This window comes from Aedes aegypti, chromosome 2 (assembly GCF_002204515.2).
Source record: "Aedes aegypti strain LVP_AGWG chromosome 2, AaegL5.0 Primary Assembly, whole genome shotgun sequence".
Taxonomy (NCBI): domain Eukaryota; kingdom Metazoa; phylum Arthropoda; class Insecta; order Diptera; family Culicidae; genus Aedes; species Aedes aegypti.
Window position 1 is genome coordinate 212,914,625 of NC_035108.1, and position 20,341 is coordinate 212,934,965.

Consider the following 20,341-nt stretch of genomic DNA (forward strand, 5'->3'; position numbering starts at 1 on the left):
ATCTTCTATTTGTTGGTAATACACTGAGAAAAATCTACACGTCAAGGTCGTGTGTTTTACTTATAGATTTGCGCAATGAGGAAAACCACATGATTTGAGTGTGGTAGCCATATGGATTTCATAATTGATTTCACGGTATCCTAACATGTGTATCAACATTAGGTTGTCATGTGAAACAAACATGAATTTCCAAATATCAAATCATGAAAACCAACTGATTTGCTTATTAAATTCGAAATGTAGTAGCTTTAGATAGTCATGTGTGATAGAACATAAATGTCAAGAGACTGAAAAAAGAAATTTGGTAGAAAAACTTTTGCTCCCCAAAATATGGATCCGAGGCTCCTCTGCTTGTCGCAAGCTCTCTTGATTTTTTTTCAAACCCGTGAGCCAGCAACAAGCGGGGCGCCGCAAATAATTTGGGAAGCCAGGGATAAGCATATTCCATTTTTTTCGAAACTGAAAGCCAGGAAAATCTGATAGTGGAATCCGATTTTTCTACTAAACTATACATTATAATCAATGTTTTCTTATAGAAAGGTAGAACTCTCGTACATCGGTCAACTTCACTAATAAAAGAAAAATCGAATTCACAAATTTTCATCTAACACTTTCAGCTTCAAAATTTGCTTCTTCTCTTTGGAAGCATGATGATGACTGTCGTTCGACACGAGGTCCAACCGCAATTCAGTTCACTATGCATCCCATGGGTTGATCACAAACAATTTAGAAGCTTTGAACATGGAAATCGATAGCATAGCTCATGGATTTCATCATAATAATCTCATTGCGCAAATCAATGAATCGACCAACTTGAACATGATGATTATGACACAAGGTAACCATAAGCAAAACACACTGAATCCGTGTTGGAGTGAAGATCTATGCGTCCATAGGTTGACACATACGAAACTGAAGAGAAAGCTTCGGGAACTTATGTGGAAAAAATATGGAATCCCTGTTGTCGGTTGATGAATCAATCCATGAAGCAAAACACATGAATTTAATGTGTAACACACACGAAGTTTGCAAGAAAATCATAGCAAATCGATATGGACGTTCATGAATCGATCCATAATTTTAAACACACAGATCGAGCGTGTGGATTTTTATCAGTGTGGTAAAATTATAATTGATAAGCGGTGTTGCCAGTAATCGCTACTTCAATTTGAGTCTTTTGCCCTTCGACTAAATAAGATTGCTTGATGTCGTACGTAACCATCAACGTATCTGACAGCCCTGCAATCGAGCAGCCAGCGAAAAATTAGAAAAATAAAAAAAAGCGAAATGCTGTGATTTAGTGATTGTTTTCAGCATGGTTTGGAGAAATTTAAAGTTGTTTTCTTCAGAAATCAACCAGTAATTGTTCTTTAATTAACAAGTAGTGAAAGTAAACTGTGTTGGAGGTTCTACGTTTAGCGAAAGTGGTAGAATTCTGCGAAAAGTGTTCTTCGTTCGCAGGCGGATAAGTGCAAACAATTGTAGCAAAGTTAAACGTCCGTGCTGAAAATTAGCACGGTTCATGAAATTTCCACCAGCTACTAGTGTTAAAATTACGGAAATCGTAAGGTAATACAGTCTCTCCACATCTCGATGTTCTACATCTCGATATCTCTCCCTATGTCGATGATTTCATAAGTCCCTTCAGTCTGCATACATTTTCTCTCTCCATATCTCGATATCCTCCTTATCTCGATATCTCCATATCTCGATGTGTTTCTGTAGATTGTCTGTTCTCAAGGTTCTCTCCGCATGTCGATATGACCAATATCGATGGTCACTAGACCAAAATTTTGGGATTCAAAACAAATTAGGAGCGCAAAATGACGTCTGTTTGTGTATTACTTTCTTGGCAACGGAGTGTTTTTCAATCTAGTATTCATCAAAAGTTTGTTCTTTGTCTCGATCTCTCCCTATCTCGATGGTCCCTTCGATATCGAGATGTGGAGAGGCGACTGTAGTGTTCTGATGTCCCGTTAGAAATTTGGGAGTGAACTTAGTGTAGGTAAGTGAAATATTTTGAGAAATAATGTGGACTTCCAGAAATATGTTTGTATATGTGAGGAAGCCATTTTCACTGCCATGACAGGGACTCCTTCCTATATGTCCTTAAGTCCAACAGTTATAACCACTAAGTGATTGCTACGCCTCCACTACTAGTGCAGCGGTGGGTTCTGAAACTAAATGCATAAAAAAAGATATAGCCGAAATTTAGTACTCCCGTAGATTGGGTTCGGATGGTGCTACCTTTTTGATGGTTCTTGTCTTCGCTAAAATCGTATTTATTTTTTTTAAAAACTCTGTTGCACAACATCGTATGATGTTTTTCTATCCAATCACAGCAGGACACGTTTAACTTTTAATTCGTGGTCAATTTTTACGAAGTGGACAACACAGGTCCACTTATACGATTTGATGAAAGCTAGATCATTACTGTGAGATTTGTTCGAGTGTTCGGATCGTTTACTCCGGTGCCACAGAAAACCGATATACAGAGTGTAGGGATTGATATCCAGAATTCAATAGAAAAGTGAGTGATAGATATAAAATATGCTAGCTTAAAAAATTAACTAAAAATTTCTTCTAGCCGTTCTAAAAGCTTTGGTTGAACAGATAGTGCGGAAAACACGTGATAACAAACTTTAATGGAAAAAGTGAGTACAGTGCTAAGCTCAGTTCGCTTTTCTAAGATTAATAATCGAAAAATTATTAGATCAGGTTCCCACTAAACGACAACGAGTGTTAAGCTAGTAAGGCCAGCGCTTACAATTAAGCTCAGTGAGGCTACACACAGGTAACTTAGAATATCTTTGAAGGCATTAGTGCTAGTTCTAAGACTGTTTTGTTTTCGCCTGCAGAACCTTCAGGCGAAGGTTTTTTTTCCTTTGGTCACAAATCAGGCTAGTTTTGTCCGGCCAACATCGCAACGCCCAGGCAGGCGTGCGCCACGTGGCACTTCGAGTAGCTCCTTGGGGGACCAGCCAAGTCGCAGCTAGGTCCACGTGTGCATCTCTGGAACGGTAGAAGCCTATTCGCCGTAGTTCTACAAAACACCAAATCGACTAGCTACTTCGGAAGCAACATAGCAGGTTAGATCGTAAAGATTAGGCCATTGTTAACGAAACGTGCACGTTAGGGCAGTAGGATCCAATCAGAAGGGAATAAACGACGATAAAAGTTTATATCTCGCTTACGATTTCTCGTCATTCGTTGAGTTGATCAGTGAAAATCTTAGATCTTATCAAACTTTGTTTAAAATCTCGTTCAGTTTTGGGTATTTGCCGTTTAGTTTGGTAGTTTTACTTGACCTGCCCTGAGAGGACTAGCCGGGTACGGTAATTTAACACGACCTTTCGCAGTTCGGTTTCACCGAACTGGCGCTTAAGCGGAAGGATATTCGAAAGGGTAGTTCATTGAAGAACTTGCCGGTTTTGCGGACATAGTTCTAAAACATGAGGCTATAAAAACACGTATGATTTGGTGGATTTACTCATGGTTTTGCACTATCTCCGCTCAGCAATCCGCGAACTGTTACACAGTGACTTCAAAAGCATCTGATTGGCATAAATTAGCTTGTATTTGGGTAAATTTTAATTTCTTTGCAAAGTCTAACTGTTAGCCATTGGGTGTATCGATAATGATGTAGATTACAGGGTGGCCACCAAATTTCTATTTTGAAATTCCCGCTTTTTTCCCGGTTTTCCCGGTACAGTCGCCAGAATTTTCCCGGTTTTTTATTTAGCTAATTGAAGATATTTCAACTCAATTTCTAATCTTTTGATTTTTTCTTCGTGAAAATAAAAATTCTCCAAAGCAAACAACACACTTAGAATGAAACAAAAAATTGTGAAATATGATTCAACAAATTTTTCTGTAGAACAACAGTGGTTTAAATATAACTGTCAAAAAATCACTAAAAATTCGGTAAAAGCTAATATTTTACAAAAGTATGTGAAAATTGAACATGAAGCTTGGTGAAAATCAAACTTTTTGGAAATCTGTGAAATCATTAGGCTTGGCCGGCGTTTTTATAATTGCGTATTTCGCAAAAGTTTATATATTTGTATATTTATATAAATATACTGGACTTCAAAAACAAGATGAAACGCTAGGTATTTTTGTAATTATAAATGATTTATGGAATTCCGTTAAACAAACGATCAGTGTCAAAAAAAAACTATAATACCAAATAGCTTCTGTTGTTGAGTGCTTTTATTTCAATCATCACATGTCTAATTTTGTTCTCGCTATTCAGAAGAAGAAATCACAAAAAAATCATCTTCAGTCTTCAGTTCTCCAGATTTGTGCTCTTGAAAATTCGAGATTTGCCTTCGATTCATCTTCACTTTAATTATTTTTAGTATTGTTTTTACGTCAAAGTATGGAACAACATTTTGATTCAAATGCCGAACACTGTGTTAATTTCGAGATTTGGCTTCGATTCATCATCACCTTAATTAGTTTTAGTATTGTTTTTACGTCAAAGTATGGAACAACATATTGATTCAAATGCCGAACACTGTGTTAATTCTGTCTCATATTCCGAACATTTTGATTCAAATTATCTGTGCTTGTACTACTGGTCTCAAACTAGACAATCATCGCGGTATAATTTTTTTTCAATTCAATTCAATTTATTTCCGAATGTATACAATTAATGATTACAACTACAAACCCTAATGAACTAATGTTCTTCTAAAGGGTTGTTGGAGATATTATCTTATCGATCTATAGTACAATATTAGACTAGCTTCATAAACCAAGAAAAAAAAGAAAACATCACAACACTAACGCACAATAAATCTATAAATATTGTTTTTGATGTAGCATAGCATAGCATAGCATAGCATAGCATAGACTGACTGCACATGTCAATGGTTGCTACTCCGTGATTGATCGGAACTGGTAAGAATTGCACTACGATCCAAATGAATAAGGGATGGGAGTTTCCGCTTACTCTCGAAGTGCAATTTTAGCAGATCTAATATTATTGATCAATAACGGCGCCGGCCAAGTCCTTACAGTCAGTTGGGATGGGGAAGGAATGTTAGGGTATAATGATGGTTGCTTCTAGAGACCGAGAATACCTCTGCATCTCCACAATCACCACGGGAAGGGTTTTTATTAGTGAGGGAGGAAAAGATCTGGGAGTCACCTCTGGTCGGTGATGCGATCCATGGACAAGGGGGAAATATACGACTTACATTAAAAGCAAGTTTTGTATTTTTGTCTCGAGAAGTTTTTGGAAAAAAATACATCAACATCTATAATGTCGAACAATTCAAAAGACGTTTTTATTAGTGACGAAAACTGAAAATTACATGTATATATTTTAAATTATATGAAACAGGAATAATGCCGACACTTGTAGTGACGAACCATACATAGTTTGTTTGAAAATTACATATGAGTATTACTGTGCATTTTGTCTCAATATGGTAGAAGTTTTAGAAAATACGTCAACATTCACAATGTCGAACAATTCAAAAGATAATTTTTAATAATGTCAAAAAGAGAAAAATGTATGTATATTGAAATTGTATAAGAAAAAAGCATAATGCCGACACATATAGTGACGAACCATACAAAGTTTGTTTTAATATTTCATAAAAGTTACGCTTTCAAGAAAAAATGTGTTATCAATAGCATGAAACGAACTCACCAGTTGGTAATCCATTCTCGACTGAACACAAAACTGACACTGACAGCTAAACTTCTTGGCGTTCCGAAAACAAACCGTCTTGCATGGGCCTTCCCAAATACCTACCCAGCAAGACGCTCCAAAACAGGGAAAAAAAAATTCTCCGGCGACGAAAGCACGCGCGAAATTGTCAGCAAAATCTATCGGACGACGCAAAACCGAACTGTCCTGCTTAGGTGTCATGAAGCCACTCTCTATAAATATTGTTTTTGATGTACCTTATTAAGTTGCGTTTGAAGCTACTGATTGTCTGAGTATTTTTAATATCTTCTGGCAGTTGATAGAACAAATGAGGTCCTATATTCGAAAATCTTCACCTTCCTATCTCTGTCCTGAAGCTACTGCGTTGTAACAGGTGGGCGTTTCGGGTTCGATGTTGGTGTACAGCTGCGTTGAAGGACCAATTGTGGTGAAGATTGAAGTTATTCAGTGTTTTAAACATAGTCATGCATATTCTTTAGGTGATGAGCCCTCCGATTGGCAAAATATTATGCTCCATGGTATTATACAGCTCGCTGGTAGGATACAGGAACGGTAGACTGAAAACTGCTTTAAGACATCGGTTTTGTTGAATCTGTAACTCCTTCAAAAATGTATTGTACGACGCACCCCAGGTCGCAATGCCGTATTGATACCGACTGTGCACAAATGCAAAATATATTTTGAGTAGCACTTGCTTCGGTACAAATCGTGAAAGTTTCCATAGAACTCCACATAACGATGAACAGTTTGTTACCAGTTCTCGTATGTGTACGTCCCAGCGTAGTTTTTCGTCTATATGTACGCCTGGATATTAAAAAAAAAAAAAAAAAAATCTTATTTTCACTTCTACCTAATGTTTCGTTCCAGCTGGGACAAAGCCTGCTTCTCAGCTTAGTGTTCTTAAAAGTACTCCCACAGTTATTAACTGAGAGCTTTCCCAGACAATCAGAATGTACGTATAACGAAATCGCCTTTTGCGTAATGCGATGCTTACATGTGTAAAGTTTAACGTATAAGATGTTACTAAAATGCCTTATACAAGTGACAAAAGTGAAGGCGATATACGTGCATATTATATATGATGGAAAATAGCATGCAATGCGATTGCGCAGATTTTATTGCGTACTAATCTGTACCTTTATGATAACAAAATTGATTTGACAGCTGCTACGGATTGATCTGACTTAGGGGTCATGCACAAATTACGTCACGCTCCGAAGGGGGAAGGGGTCAAGACAAGCGTGACAAGTCTTCGTGACAAAAAATTCGGAGGACTCATTAAGCTCTCGCCGAGCGCTGTCACGACCACATGCGCAAATTTGCTGGTTGAAAATACTGCCATTTGATTTTGCTGGGAACAGCTGATCTTTGTTTATATTTTCCACCAGCAGTTTTTAAGTAGTGTTGGTGACATGTACCGTGTATGTACACGAGCGCAGAAACCACTATACAAAAAAATGTGAAAAGGGGGGGGGGGGTTCAAAAAAGTTGAAATTTAGCGTGATATAATTTGTGTACCATCCCTTACCTTGCATAAAACGAAATGGACGCATGAACTCATAAAATAGCGTTTTATGCGAGGACACTCATCGATCAAGCGATTTCATCCACCATGTAGAGCGGGAGTGATGCAATTTGTATAAGTTAACGACTTTGTTCGTTTACTGTTATGCGACTTCTGGTTGTCTGGGTTCTTTGCCGTTTGTCAATTTTTGCATGCGTAGATTGTTTAGCAGGTTCGATGATACTTTATGCCCTGGGAAGACGAGAAAATTTTCAATTAGAAAAGATTCTAGTCCGGCGGGATTCGAACCCACGACCCTCAGCTTGGTCTTGCTGAATAGCTGCGCGAATACCGCTCCGGCTATCTGGGCCCCCTAATTTTCAAATTACTGTCAAAGTTCGTTGGAAGAAGATGGGAAAATTTCTATCTACGCCTACGACCAGGGGAGAGGATGGCTTTTGGGGTGCTCCGTCTGAAGAATCTCGTAACATCCACACTTGGTAATCAGGTTTCCGACTTTGAGGTTCAATGGCTCTTGATCTTCCTTGTAGTGCAGAGTCGGAAAATGTCAAAAAAGAAAATTGATTTAACTGGAACTGAAATTCCTTTTAGGATGGTCCATTTCTATATGGAAAAAAATCAACTTGAAATATGTTCGAGTTAGTTACACTCCAAATTGATTCATTTGGATCCCAGAATCCGATTACTCGAATTCGTAGAGTTGATGGATTCCGCTCAAATTTGCACAGTAGCTTCTTGGACCTCCAAAAGCTAAACAAATTCGGAGGATGTAAGATTTTTGCAGTCTGATCAATATGAGGGTGGCTCACATATTTTTTGTTGCAAATCTTCTAAAAAACTTTATAAAAGGGAAGCGGACCTCTCTTGTGTAATTAGGTTTCATTACTCTTAATAAGCCGAAGAAAATAAACCTAGGAAGACCAGTCAATGTTCAAAAGAAGTGAGAATATGTTATGAAAGCATCAAAACAAATTACCGTAATCTGGAGTAATATTGATCAGTTGGGGTATCATTGATTGCAATGACCCTCCTCGTACAAAGGTTCGAATCAACATTTATCAATGAAATATTTTCAATTATTGAATGGTGATTCACTTTCTTCTATTTATGAGCTAATAAATATTGATTTTTGCGAAAATTGAATTGTGTTGATGCGTAAATTTTCCAACTTTTGGAAACAATGAATTTCATGAATATGGATGACACGGTTGAAGAATCATGTTTCACATGAGTTCGGTAATCGGTTGTTGGCCTACGCCAACACTTCTGTCTCGCCGGAGCGCCATCGTGCCAGCTGTTACTAATAATGACATCATTAAAAACGATTCCGTGGTCAAAACATTCATAAATTTGTTCAGTTAAGCATAATTTACAAATTTCTACAAAGAATGCAGAATTTCTTTAGGAAAGTGTTTAGGCGTATTCCACAATTCAAGGTGTTTTCAATTTGGAAAAAAAAAACTTAAAAAGTAAACGACTTGTCAGAGATTGGCCTTCATATTCGGCTTCAGGGACCATGCTTTTAGTAAGTAAGGCTTATACAAATATTAATTTTCTTTTATGTCACCCCCCCCCCCCTCCCCTTCAAAAATCCGAAAATTTGGAAGGGGAGAAAAAAAGAGATTCATATTTTTTTTAATCGGTAAGTATTTATTTTAATTTTTAGGGTAAATATCAGGTAAAATAATGATCCAGATGACAATTGGAAAAGTTTAACAACTATCGTTAAAAATAAAATTCGAAAAAATAACTTTTTTTTCCATTTTTATTTTTTTTTTCCTTTTTCATTTTTATCCCCCCCCCTCGTACCTTCCAAGTGGTCTCGGACATAAAAGAAAATAAATATTTGTATCAGCCTAATGATATTTCCAATATTACCGAACCTTGTTTTCATGGGTGATCAATGTTACCCCATAACAGCCTAATAAAAAATCACTTAAAACATATTTTTAAACATGCTCTATATTTTCAGAAATAGATAAAAAGCATATAGACACAAGCAATGGGTGTCAGTGCTTGTTTTAAAAATAAAAAAAAAACCTGCAACATATGTTTTTTAAATTACATTCTTAAGAAATATTCAAATACATGATAAATGTTACCCCGGATTACGGTACATCAATTTGTTTTGAGAATATATTGCTGTGTGCGTTTGAAACGGAGTTCTGTTTGATCTTTCGACCTTGACACTTGCTTTTCTCGGGGCAAGCGACGAGGGCAGGATCAAACATGTCGCGCGTCGGTCTCGTAAGTGAAAAAGTGGCGTGATCGGTGAGTTCGGTTGAAGAAAGTGAAAAAGTGCCGCGATCGGTTAGTTCTGTTTGATCTTTCGACCTTGACACTTGCTTTTGCCGGGGCGAGCGACGAGGGCAGGATCAAACATGTCGCGCGTCGGTCTCGTAAGTGAAAAAGTGAGTTCGGTTGAAGAAAGTGAAAAAGTGCCGCGATCGGTTAGTTCTGTTTGATCTTTCGACCTTGACACTTGCTTTTCTCGGGGCAAGCGACGAGGGCAGGATCAAACATATCGCGCGTCGGTCTTGTAAGTGAAAAAGTGGCGTGATCGGTGAGTTCGGTTGAAGAAAGTGAAAAAGTGCCGCGATCGGTTAGTTCTGTTTGATCTTTCGACCTTGACACTTGCTTTTCTCGGGGCAAGCGACGAGGGCAGGATCAAACATGTCACGCGTCGGTCTCGTAAGTGAAAAAGTGGCGTGATCGATGAGTTCGGTTGGAGTAACTGAAAAAGTGCCGCGATCGGTTAGTTCTGTTTGATCCTTCGACCTTGACGCTTGCTCCTGGGCAGTGCGTCAAGAAAGCCCGAACAGTTTTTTTTTATTCTTTTTGGGTCGCGCGCTTATTTTTTTTCCTGAGTGCTTTTTTATAGCCGAGCAAACGAATGAAGCCGAAAGTGGATTGTGGCTGCTCAGTCAAGGATAACGGATCAATTGGTGAGCTCGTTTCATGCTACTATTTCTAATCTATAAAATATGTATGACTGCACATTCAATCGTTACAATGGTGGGATGTAAATATGATTTTTCAACAAACTATGGATGGTTCGTCACTGTGAGTGTCGACACAAACTCTGATTCATGATTTATTTATGTTTAACATTTTTTTTTTCAGAACACCTCTTATATACCTTTATTTTTGTAATTAAAAAAACTTTGAATGGTTCGACACTACAAGTGTAGACTTGCAAAAGGTTCACTTTATTCAACAAACTTTGGATGGTTCGCCACTGTAAGTGTCGGCATAAGAATAAGAGTGTTCCATGATGTCCCAACCAATCGAGTTTTTTGTTTCTTTTCAAATGAGTAAAATATAATAACACATGCTTTCGTCCTGACAGCTGTAGGAATGTTACATTTAGGTATTTGTTCAACAAACTTTGAATGGTTCGTCACCTCAAGTGTCGGCATAATTTTTCTCTACATAGAAATTGTTCATATCAAATGAAAATATTATATTTACGTATAAGCATGTATATATCTCACAAATCATTGTTTATCATGGTCTAATCGCTTATCAAAGTGAATCCTATGACCCAACGATCCTCCCCATTAACAAACACCCCTCCCTGTAACCTTTGTGGAGATGCAAACACGGTCTCCAAAAAGCAAAGGTTACACACTAACATTCCTTCCCCCAATCCCACCTGACTGCAAGGACGTGGCCGGCGCCGTTATTGACCCTGTATAAATAGAGGCACTGAATTATGCACACTGAAGAAGATTATGGCCAATCCCAGCCGAACTTCTAGTTGATTCTTTGTGCATTTTCACTGACTTCGGTCAATCACGGAATAGCAACCATTGATATGTGTAGTCAGTCTAAGCTAAGCTAAGCTATATGTACGCCTGGATATTTAAAGCTAGACACCTTCTCGATAATTTCTCCATTTATCGTCAGAATCGGGTACGGCAAAGCTTGTTCATCCTTTGGCAATACCCCGGATTCCATACGCGTCTAGCTTTTTCAACAGAATTTTGTGACTGAGAGTGTCGAAAGCTTTTGATAGGTCTAAGAACATAACTCCAGCAATCATCTTCTAATCCACCGATTGTGCTTATTATATTGGGGACGTTAAAATTAAATTGCACTTCACGGCCATTTCCTTGTTATTTGGTGACACATTTCAGCGAAACATTTCAACCAAATCGCCATAGAAAAACCAAGTGTTCGGAATACAGACGGAATTTGAGACAAAACGGTACGTAAAAAAAGCTAAGAATAATTAAATCAACATTAGTGGTACCGTAATCCGGGGTATTATTGATCAGCGGGGTAACATTGATCGGAATGACTCATCTCGTAAAAAGTTCGTGTCATCATTTATTGTTACCCCGGATTACGGTACATCCAATAGCTAACAGTTAGGTTTTGCGAAGAAATTGAAACTTCCACAAAAATCTGCTAATTTATGCCTATCATATGCACTTTCAGTCACTGTTGGCCTTAAGTGTTCGGAATATGAGTCAAAACGGTAATAGATGTCATAGTTGTTCGAATGCTATTCAAGTAAGAGACTTTCATTTCAAATTTTGAAAAAGTTCTGGCGGGTAGTTGTTTTCAAACATAAAAAAATGTAAATTTCGAACTTTTATTACAGAAAACAAAACAAATATGAAAAATTGTGCGTTTATGTTTTGCATAAATGCTAGGAAATTATGTTTGACTCATAAAGTTTAAACCAAATATTATCTCGCGGAAAAAATGCATATTGCAGAAAATCTACATATTATCCATAAACTTGACGATATTTGCCTAATCGTGCGAAAATAGTTTTCAAAATTTCACGTGTTTCTTAGTTTTAGATTATTTATATAAGGGCGTAGCTAGGCCTATCATAAGCATGCTTTGATGTGTGTTAGGATAAGCGTTGCAAAAATCTCAAATTCTTATTTCAATGCTTGAGATTTTTCACGCTTGAGTTGTAGCTTCAACAACCAAAAAATCATTAATGGCTCATCCGTTAGACTCATCGAATTTTATTAATTTTTTTGACAAGTTTTTTCACGCAAAGCACTTATTTTTTTTTGTTTTTCTGTTACAAACAAACCTTTTTAATGCAAACAATAATTGGGTTTTGACAAATTTCCAATAAAAATTCTGATTGAATCATTTTTAACGGCATGTTCGATCCATATATTATTCCATGAAAAACGTGCAAATTTCCATAGTTTTTCTTGTTTTCTTTTAATTCAGTGATATATGCTCGATAGTGCAGAAAAAGTAACCAAAATTTAATGTTTACCTTAGTTTCGCAAAAAATATATTATTTTTGGCTACAATAAACTTAACTCTGTCTTATCCCATTTTTGGCTGGCAGAAGGTATTCATGTTATAATAGTAACGACATTTTGTGTTTCAGCTAGTGAAGTTTAGTCCCTCACCGGTTGGGCAAAAGTTCATTTAAGACAATAAATTATATAATGTTGTGTCTAAAAGTGGACGAACATATAGATACAAGTTCAGCAAAATTATAGCCAATATGTTGAAGGTTCATTGTATGGTATTTATTTCTTAATTTTTTCACTAAGGTCGAACTTTATCCCAGAATTTTGAAAACTAGGAAAGAGAATAGGAGTGGAGAAACAAAAGTGGACATCCAATTCAATTTATACCCAATTATGTTTCTAATTATTCGAATAAATAAATAAATCTATTCAAATGAATAAATAAATTATTATTATCTTTATTAACGAGATTTGCAGCCCGAATAAATAAATGAAATACAAGTCAATGAAATACAAGTAAACTTTTATTTTTTTAGTATTTATCGAAATTGATCAAGTTTTTCCTACATTCTTAATTTGAAATAATATCGAAATTTATTTTCAATTATCCATTGACCAAAAATTTAATCACCAAAACGTAAATCGATAGCGCTATGATTGTTAACCCAACAATACTGTTTCATATATAATTAACCTCTATAGAGTAGTCGAAAAGTCCTAATTAAGGTATTTTTTTACATTTATTTCTTTCAGTGATCACGAATATGAGCCAATCGGTGAGCCAGTTGACGACAAAATTGCTGAAGCAAAACCATCGGCAGCGAAAGGTAGTCTGGCACTGCCTACCGATGACCCGAAGAGAAAATTATCCACCTCGTCGCTCCGTGTTCCTGTGGATGACGGCGATACGATCAGCATGGAAGAACTTCAAAAGGACATCGAGGATCGTTACTTCAACCGTCCCTCCGTAGAGCAAGCGTCAGCAGAAATTTCCGAGCCAGTTGAGGCGGCTGCACAAGAAAAGACTAGCAAAGTCAAGTCAGCAATGGCTCGAGCCCAAGAGAGCGGTAAGAAGGCCATGGCCCGGGCACAAGAAAGCAGCAGAAATGCTATGGTCAAAGCACAAGAAGGCAGCAAGAGTTTGCATCAGAAGCTACGCAAACAGACTGACAAGTTCAAACACAAAATGACCAACATCAACATTAAGAAAGATAAAGACGTCGCTCCTTTGGCCTCTCCGGAGATTGTTACTACTCCCGAAATCGAAAGGCTGGACTTTACCATTGCAGAGCCCAAGGCAGAACAAGAGACTGGTGAAATAGAGCCTACTCCTGCTGCCAGCGATGAAGCTGCGGTAGATGCGGAAACCGAAGAAGTTACAGCGGAAAATGGAACCACCAAGAAGAAATTCAAAGGCGCAGACTTTAGCAAAATCAAAAACATCCATATGCCAAAAATACATAAGCCGGAATTCAAACGTCCCGAATTCACCAAAATTTCCAAACCAAAAATGCCAAAGCTCAAAACTCCCGACATGTCCAAGTTTAAGCGCCCAGAAATGCCAAAGTTTTTGACAGAAAAGCCAGATTTCTCCAAACTTAAAATGCCTGAAAAAATTGGAACTATCAAAATCCAACGAAGCAAGTCCATGAAAGAACCTGTACTCTCCAGTGCTACAAGTGCTGCATCGCCATCCGAGATTGAGGCACCCTCTGCTACTGATGAAACAGGTACCAAAAAGAAGCTGAACTACACCGATTTCAGCACATACCCTCGCTTGTTGGACAAATTCAAGCGCCAAAAATCAGCGCCAAGTAATGCTAGTGTTCGAGCTTCTACACCTCCGCCACTGGAGTTCAACAAGGCGGGAAAGACATCTCGTGCAAAGGGCACTGGTTTTGTCTCTCGTTGGGCAGAGAAATCATCTGAAGATGCAGGTAGCACACGCTTTTTCACCGGAAGTGAACTTGGAGAACGCGAAGGATCTGTCGAGAAACGAATGCGCCAGCGCCTGGAAAGGGCAGAATTCGATGAACCGGAATTGGCTGTCACCGCTGAACAGAAGCAACTCGAGGAGTATGATAAAGAAAATCGAGAGATTCATCTTTTGTCTGCTGCACGACATGACGAGTTTATGAAGCGCAAGCCACCTATGGAGCGTCAGGAGTCTGATCTTGCATCAGAAGAAGAAAAACAGTTTTGGGCAAGCTCACTTGGTCAGAAGATTCGCCAGAATATCGATATGAACAGCAATGACTTCGACTTCTTGGATGAGGAAGACCGTCTCCGTACGGTACGGGAAAGTGAGGCCTTGGGATTAAGTGCGCATGATCGCGCAAGATTCCTGGGTGAACCAGTTGGAGAACATTCGGAAAAGGACTATGACATGCGTTCTACAACTCCATATTCGAATAAAGAGTGCCAATCGTCTGGTAGTTCCGGAATACGGCGGCGTAAGGGTGTTATAGAAGAAATTGATGATGATGAGTTCTTCCTCCGACAAAAAGGAATTTCCAAAGATAATATTCAAATGGGTGAATATATAAGCTCAGCCATTAAGGAAGGATTGAGCACACCAAAGAATGCATTAGCAGAAATGGGAAGATATGACCAATACTATGACGACGAACAAGATGCTAGTGAAAGAATGAGTATGGAATACCGCACTGAACATGGTGCAGGAGGACGCTATTACCAACCAAGTGTTGAGTCTGATGATATCTCTAACAAACAAAGCTTCACTGATGAATTCCGCAAACAAGCTGACTTTTTCAAGACATTCCCTCCAGATCGCCCCATGAGAAAGCATAAAAAATCATTTAATGATGAACATTTTGATGATGATCACCAAAAGGTACCGTACGATTCGTACCAACAGGAGGAGGATCAGGATGTGGAGTTTTACGGCCGAGATCGTAAGTATAGCATCGAGCAGCCGGAGATCCGCACTGAAAGAGAAGAGCATTTCATGGATGAGGAAAGCGTTGGTAATGGATTCACTCTGACCGGTACAGCCGTACCACCAACGCCACCTAGACGCCGCAAGAAGCGCTTCCGTGATGTCACGCCATCAGATCTCACCCCATTCGGAAACGGTTTAACATCAAAGCCCATTTACAATAGCTTTACTCTAGGACCCGAAACGGTACTTTGATTTGTTTCTATAGTGTTTTAAATATTACTAGCAATCAGATAATCCACACCATTGTTACAAATTACAGCACATTTTCAATGCCGACGTCCCGTTGGCCCAGGAGGAAAGTTTCACAACGCCTATACCTACCCCTAGAAGATCACGGTCACGATCACAACTCTCAAAATTCATGGATGATGATAGAACCTCGAGAGGAGCAGAGTCCTACATCTTCGGAGCCGAAGACAATGCCTTGGTGAAGCTCGCTCTTGATATGTCTGAATCGAATGGGTATGTTAAGAAAGCACAATCATGCGAACATTTTAGAATTTTCGTCAGGAACGTAATTCAACTATAACACTGGGCGTAGCATTCTTGTCCGTTGTCTAGTGCTGTGCTTTATTCAAAGTACATAACCGTCCTCTGAAACGTGTCATTAATGTGTATAACTTCAGAAATTTTTCAAAGTCCCAAGTCCTCCAGCAATTTATCTAGTGAATCTTTTATCGATTTCCCTACGATTTCTTCTGAGATTCCGGTTCAGAACATCTCTAAGAATTCAACCAGTAATTTCTTCAGCAATGGCTCTAGAGATTTCCTTTTAAATTTTCGATCAAATTTTTTTTTAATTTCAAACAGGAATTTACCTAAGGATACATTGGGGATTTACTTCAGAGATTTCTTCAGCAACACCTACAGCTTATTGTTTAATTCATTCTTATATTTCGTTTCGTTCCGTATAGGGAACCGGATCCTATTTTTGTCACTTTTGATTCCCTTCGGCAGCAGGTTTTTTTGAAAGCTACAGAGCTCATATTTGACCACAATATGCGTCGCACTGAAACGCTTCATATTGCGAAGTTTCAGACAATTCGAGAGACTTTGGAGATGTTCCATTAAAAATAGTGACTTTGTAGAGACTTGCATTGAAATAGTGAATGAGTTTCTAAAAGAGATCCGGTAGCAGATCTCTTTTCAAAAAGCCTGGAAAAGAGTAGGAATGAAGCCAGAGAATTCTAAAAATTGTTCCATGTGATTCATGAACATCTCATCCGGTTTAGATATCATTTTGATAAACGTTTTTTTGTCTTCCAGCTACGCAACTGTACGAAAAGATCCTCCGCCTCGTCCACCAGCTCCGATTCGCCGTAGGAAATCGACTCGTTCTCTGGGTGATCAACGGCAGTTCAACACTCTACCAAACTTCCACTCGATTTCACCAGCCCGGCCATCTCGCAACTACAGTACCATCAGTCCCAACAGACCACCTCGTGGTAGATCTATTTCAAGCCTGAATGAGAGCACCACGTAAGATTTATTTTTTAAATCAGTAAAACATTGTATAAAATACTTTCTGCCCATATTTTCCAGGAAACTTCCGAGCATCAGCAAGGATGACATTACCCAATATGAAGACATAGAAGCGGTAGAAAATCACGTGAAACTTCACGAAACTCTTCAATCTGGCGAGGTTGTTAAAAAGATGAAAGATCGACCGTTGCCGCCTCCACCACGTCCACCGAGGGATACTAGAAAACCTCGCAAGTTCGACCATGATGACCGACTTGACTTCGATGGCGGGGCCGAAAGAATAACTACATTTGACACAATAGAACCACGGGTGATTGAAGAGGTAGAAATAGCCATTCAAACGGATCCTGTATCCGAAGACTTTGAACTGGATATTGAAATATCGGATACAATCGGTAAATCGAGTAAAACGCTTCAGGAGATTCTGAAAGAAGAACAACAAGCCGAAATTGATCGAGCTCGTCAACTGGCAGAAGCAAGCAATTTAATGCGAGATATTCAGAAGTTCAGAGATTCTACATCATCCTTATCGCTTCATGGAAGTCGTCCAGAAACACCTTCTGCGATGACATTCGAACGAAGGGTTTCAGCTCCATCTGCCTCTCAAATCGTGCCAAGTTTGAGTAGTGAAAATCTTACCGAACAAGATCTGGCTAATATCGACGATGATAAATTTATAGCGGAACTAGTGAAAAAATACGTGTCTGAGGAAAAGGTTACTGATAATTCAAAGAAATCACAAAAATCTATTGAGGATCCTAAAGCTGAAGTTGAAACAGTTGAACCCCCAAAATTAAGAGAAATTGAATCAATGATCGTACAAGAAACTGTACAAAGAGAAGACGTACGAACTGTTCAATCGAGACCCTCTGCACCTCCACGAAGACGATCCTTGGTCTCATCTACTCAAGACATCCCAACAAGCATCGAAATACCACAAAATGTCATCGAGGAAATCGTAGAACGTCTTAGAACGAACGAACAACAACACATTGCGGAATTGGAGCAACTTCACCAACAACAGATGGAAGATTTGAGAAAACAGCAAGAGGAACAAAGATTGATACAAGAACTAAAACTAGAAGAACAGCAAAAAATGCTATTTGATCAACAGAATCAACAGCTACATGAAACACAACAGCTCAAAGAACAAATTCTTCAGCAGCAAGAGCAACAAATGGCGCTACTTCAGCAGCAGCAACAGCAACAACAACAGTTGCTATTAGCCCAGCAGCAACAGCAAATTCTTCTTCAGCAACAAGAGAAGGAACGAGAACTTCAGAGGGAGCGAGAACGTGAACTCCTTCGTGAACGCGAAATTGAACTGGAAAAAGCGCGAGAAAGAGAACGAGAGCTTCATCACGCTAGAGAATTGGAGTTACAGAGAGCACGAGAGCTGGAGCAGCAAAGAGCGAGAGAACTCGAACAACAAAGGTTACGTGAACTAGAATTACAGCGATCGATGGAACTGGAACATCAACGTCTGAGAGATCTCGAACAACAGCGAGCTCAAGAAGCTGAAATCCAACGTGCACGTGAGGCGGAGCTACAACGTGCAAGAGATGCTGAGCTGCAACGAGCACGAGAAACCGAAATCCAAAGAATTCGGGAAACCGAAATGTTGCGGGCTCAAGAAGCGGAGATAATAAAACTCAAGGAATTTGAACGCAAGATGAGGGAGAGCCAAATCAGAGAAACAAAGGCTAGTGAGACTGCACCTTCCGAAACAGCTGCCGAGGAGAGAGTAGAGGTTGCCGATTCTGAACTCGCATCAGAAGTCGGCGAAACTGTACCCGAAACAGCAGCTTCTGAAGAGAAGCCAGCTGTTGCACCTGCACCAGTACGTCCACCTCTACCAAGAATAACTCCTCAGATACCGATAAACGCTCAATTTCCCTACCAGGAGTATCTACCCTACTCTCTGCCACCACAACCGTTCTATCCTACCAGGAATCTTTCCGATGATGAAGGAGCTTATCCACAAACGCCACACCGTCGTCGAAGACATCATCGGTCTAGAAGAGAATCAACTTCTGAAGAAGAGCTCCAACGTGAGCCACGAAAGCAACGTCACGGTACACGTTCACCTGAGCCATCGATCCCGGCTTTGGGAAGTCAACTGATCCGAGCATGTGGAACTTCCATCCGAGAAACGGGAGATGAACTCATGACTATTTTGCGAGCAAGTAGCAAAGACGAAAACAAACGCGATTTGCATATTGCTCTTATCATTCTAATTGTAATTGTTGCCGGCCTTATGGCCCTCGGAATGAGCGGAGAACAGTCCGTACACCATCATCATTGGGATTATTTTAATCCACCAGGAAACAGCGGACGCTAACTCAATGATTTTGTGATACCACCTACACTACGAATAGGAAGTCCCCATCGACACCCTTGTTGTTTTTTGGATACGAATACTCACTTGTTCACACACAGCTAGAACTATTCATAGATTTTGTTTTCAATTCATCAATATGAAATTGTTATCTTTTGTAACGCATCGTGTTAATCCTAGAACATCGTTAATTTTAAATTGTTTTTAAAATATGCATTTGAGCGTTTACTAAACATTAGAAGTCGATCATTAATTGTTAAATCACATTAATTTCGCCATTCTATTCTACTACCTAAAACTGTAGTCAGTTTTCTCTGCGCACATAAACTCGCACATTGTTAATCGATTCTGCACCATCTAACACTGCAACATAGGGAAAAAAAACTAGAATTTTTTGATGAAGATAATCTAATTTCTTATTTTGACAACTAGTGTACAGTAGAAATTAGTGTCGAAAAATATAATGCGAGTTTCAAGGAAGAGCACACATGGTTTGAGAACCTGCGAGTTTCAATGCTAGTCAAAGAATGTAAATAGGGAGTAAAGATCTGGATATCCGACCCTTCATTGTTAATTTATTTGTTTTTGTACCATAATCACATTTCGATAGAGAAAGAATAAACATTTTTGGCAAAGATAAATGGTCACTTCATTTACCCACATGACATTCATTTCTTCTTCGTTTCTTATGATCAACGAACCAACAGCAGAAAGTTTTGGATGGAATTTGTGAAGCTTCTATTTGTTCGTGGTAGCAACATTCTATTTCTTTTTCTTCATCTTTCTGATGTTTTTTTTACAAGGGGGAAATATGCAAACAGATGCCTGAGAAGGTGACTCAGGGAGTGTGGGGATAAGAGCTGGGCAAAAAGAATCGGAGCCGTTTGAAAGATCCAGATCACTCAAAAGAACGAGGATCCGTGGCTCTTTTTTTGGGGAGCTCCGCACCCTCAGCATACACAGCCAAACAACTGATATGCCCCGCCCACTTACCCACGAATCTATCTTTTATTTGTATAGATAGAAAAAGTGCGTATATACACGAATGACAATGCACATTTTACTTCTTCCTTTTAGTACGGGTAGAAGAAATCGGCCTAGCAGATCGTGAGTA

At 38.9% G+C, this 20,341-nt stretch overlaps 1 protein-coding gene across 9 annotated transcripts in view; it reads left to right on the forward strand.

Moving 5' to 3' along the window:
• LOC5576979 (trichohyalin) overlaps positions 1–19,868 on the forward strand; it is a 123,569-nt gene extending 103,701 nt beyond the window's left edge. For 8 of the 9 annotated variants that reach the window (XM_021843896.1, XM_021843895.1, XM_021843899.1 and 5 more), the window contains 4 exons: positions 13,199–15,590; positions 15,667–15,869; positions 16,674–16,886; positions 16,950–19,743. In XM_021843896.1, coding sequence (XP_021699588.1) covers positions 13,199–15,590; positions 15,667–15,869; positions 16,674–16,886; positions 16,950–19,230 — 5,089 coding nt within the window. In that variant the 3' untranslated portion in view covers positions 19,231–19,743. Of the gene's footprint in view, positions 1–13,198; positions 15,591–15,666; positions 15,870–16,673; positions 16,887–16,949 lie in introns of all 9 variants that reach the window. The other variant, XM_021843891.1, reaches the window with a different exon arrangement.
• The last annotated feature ends 473 nt before the right edge of the window (positions 19,869–20,341 follow it).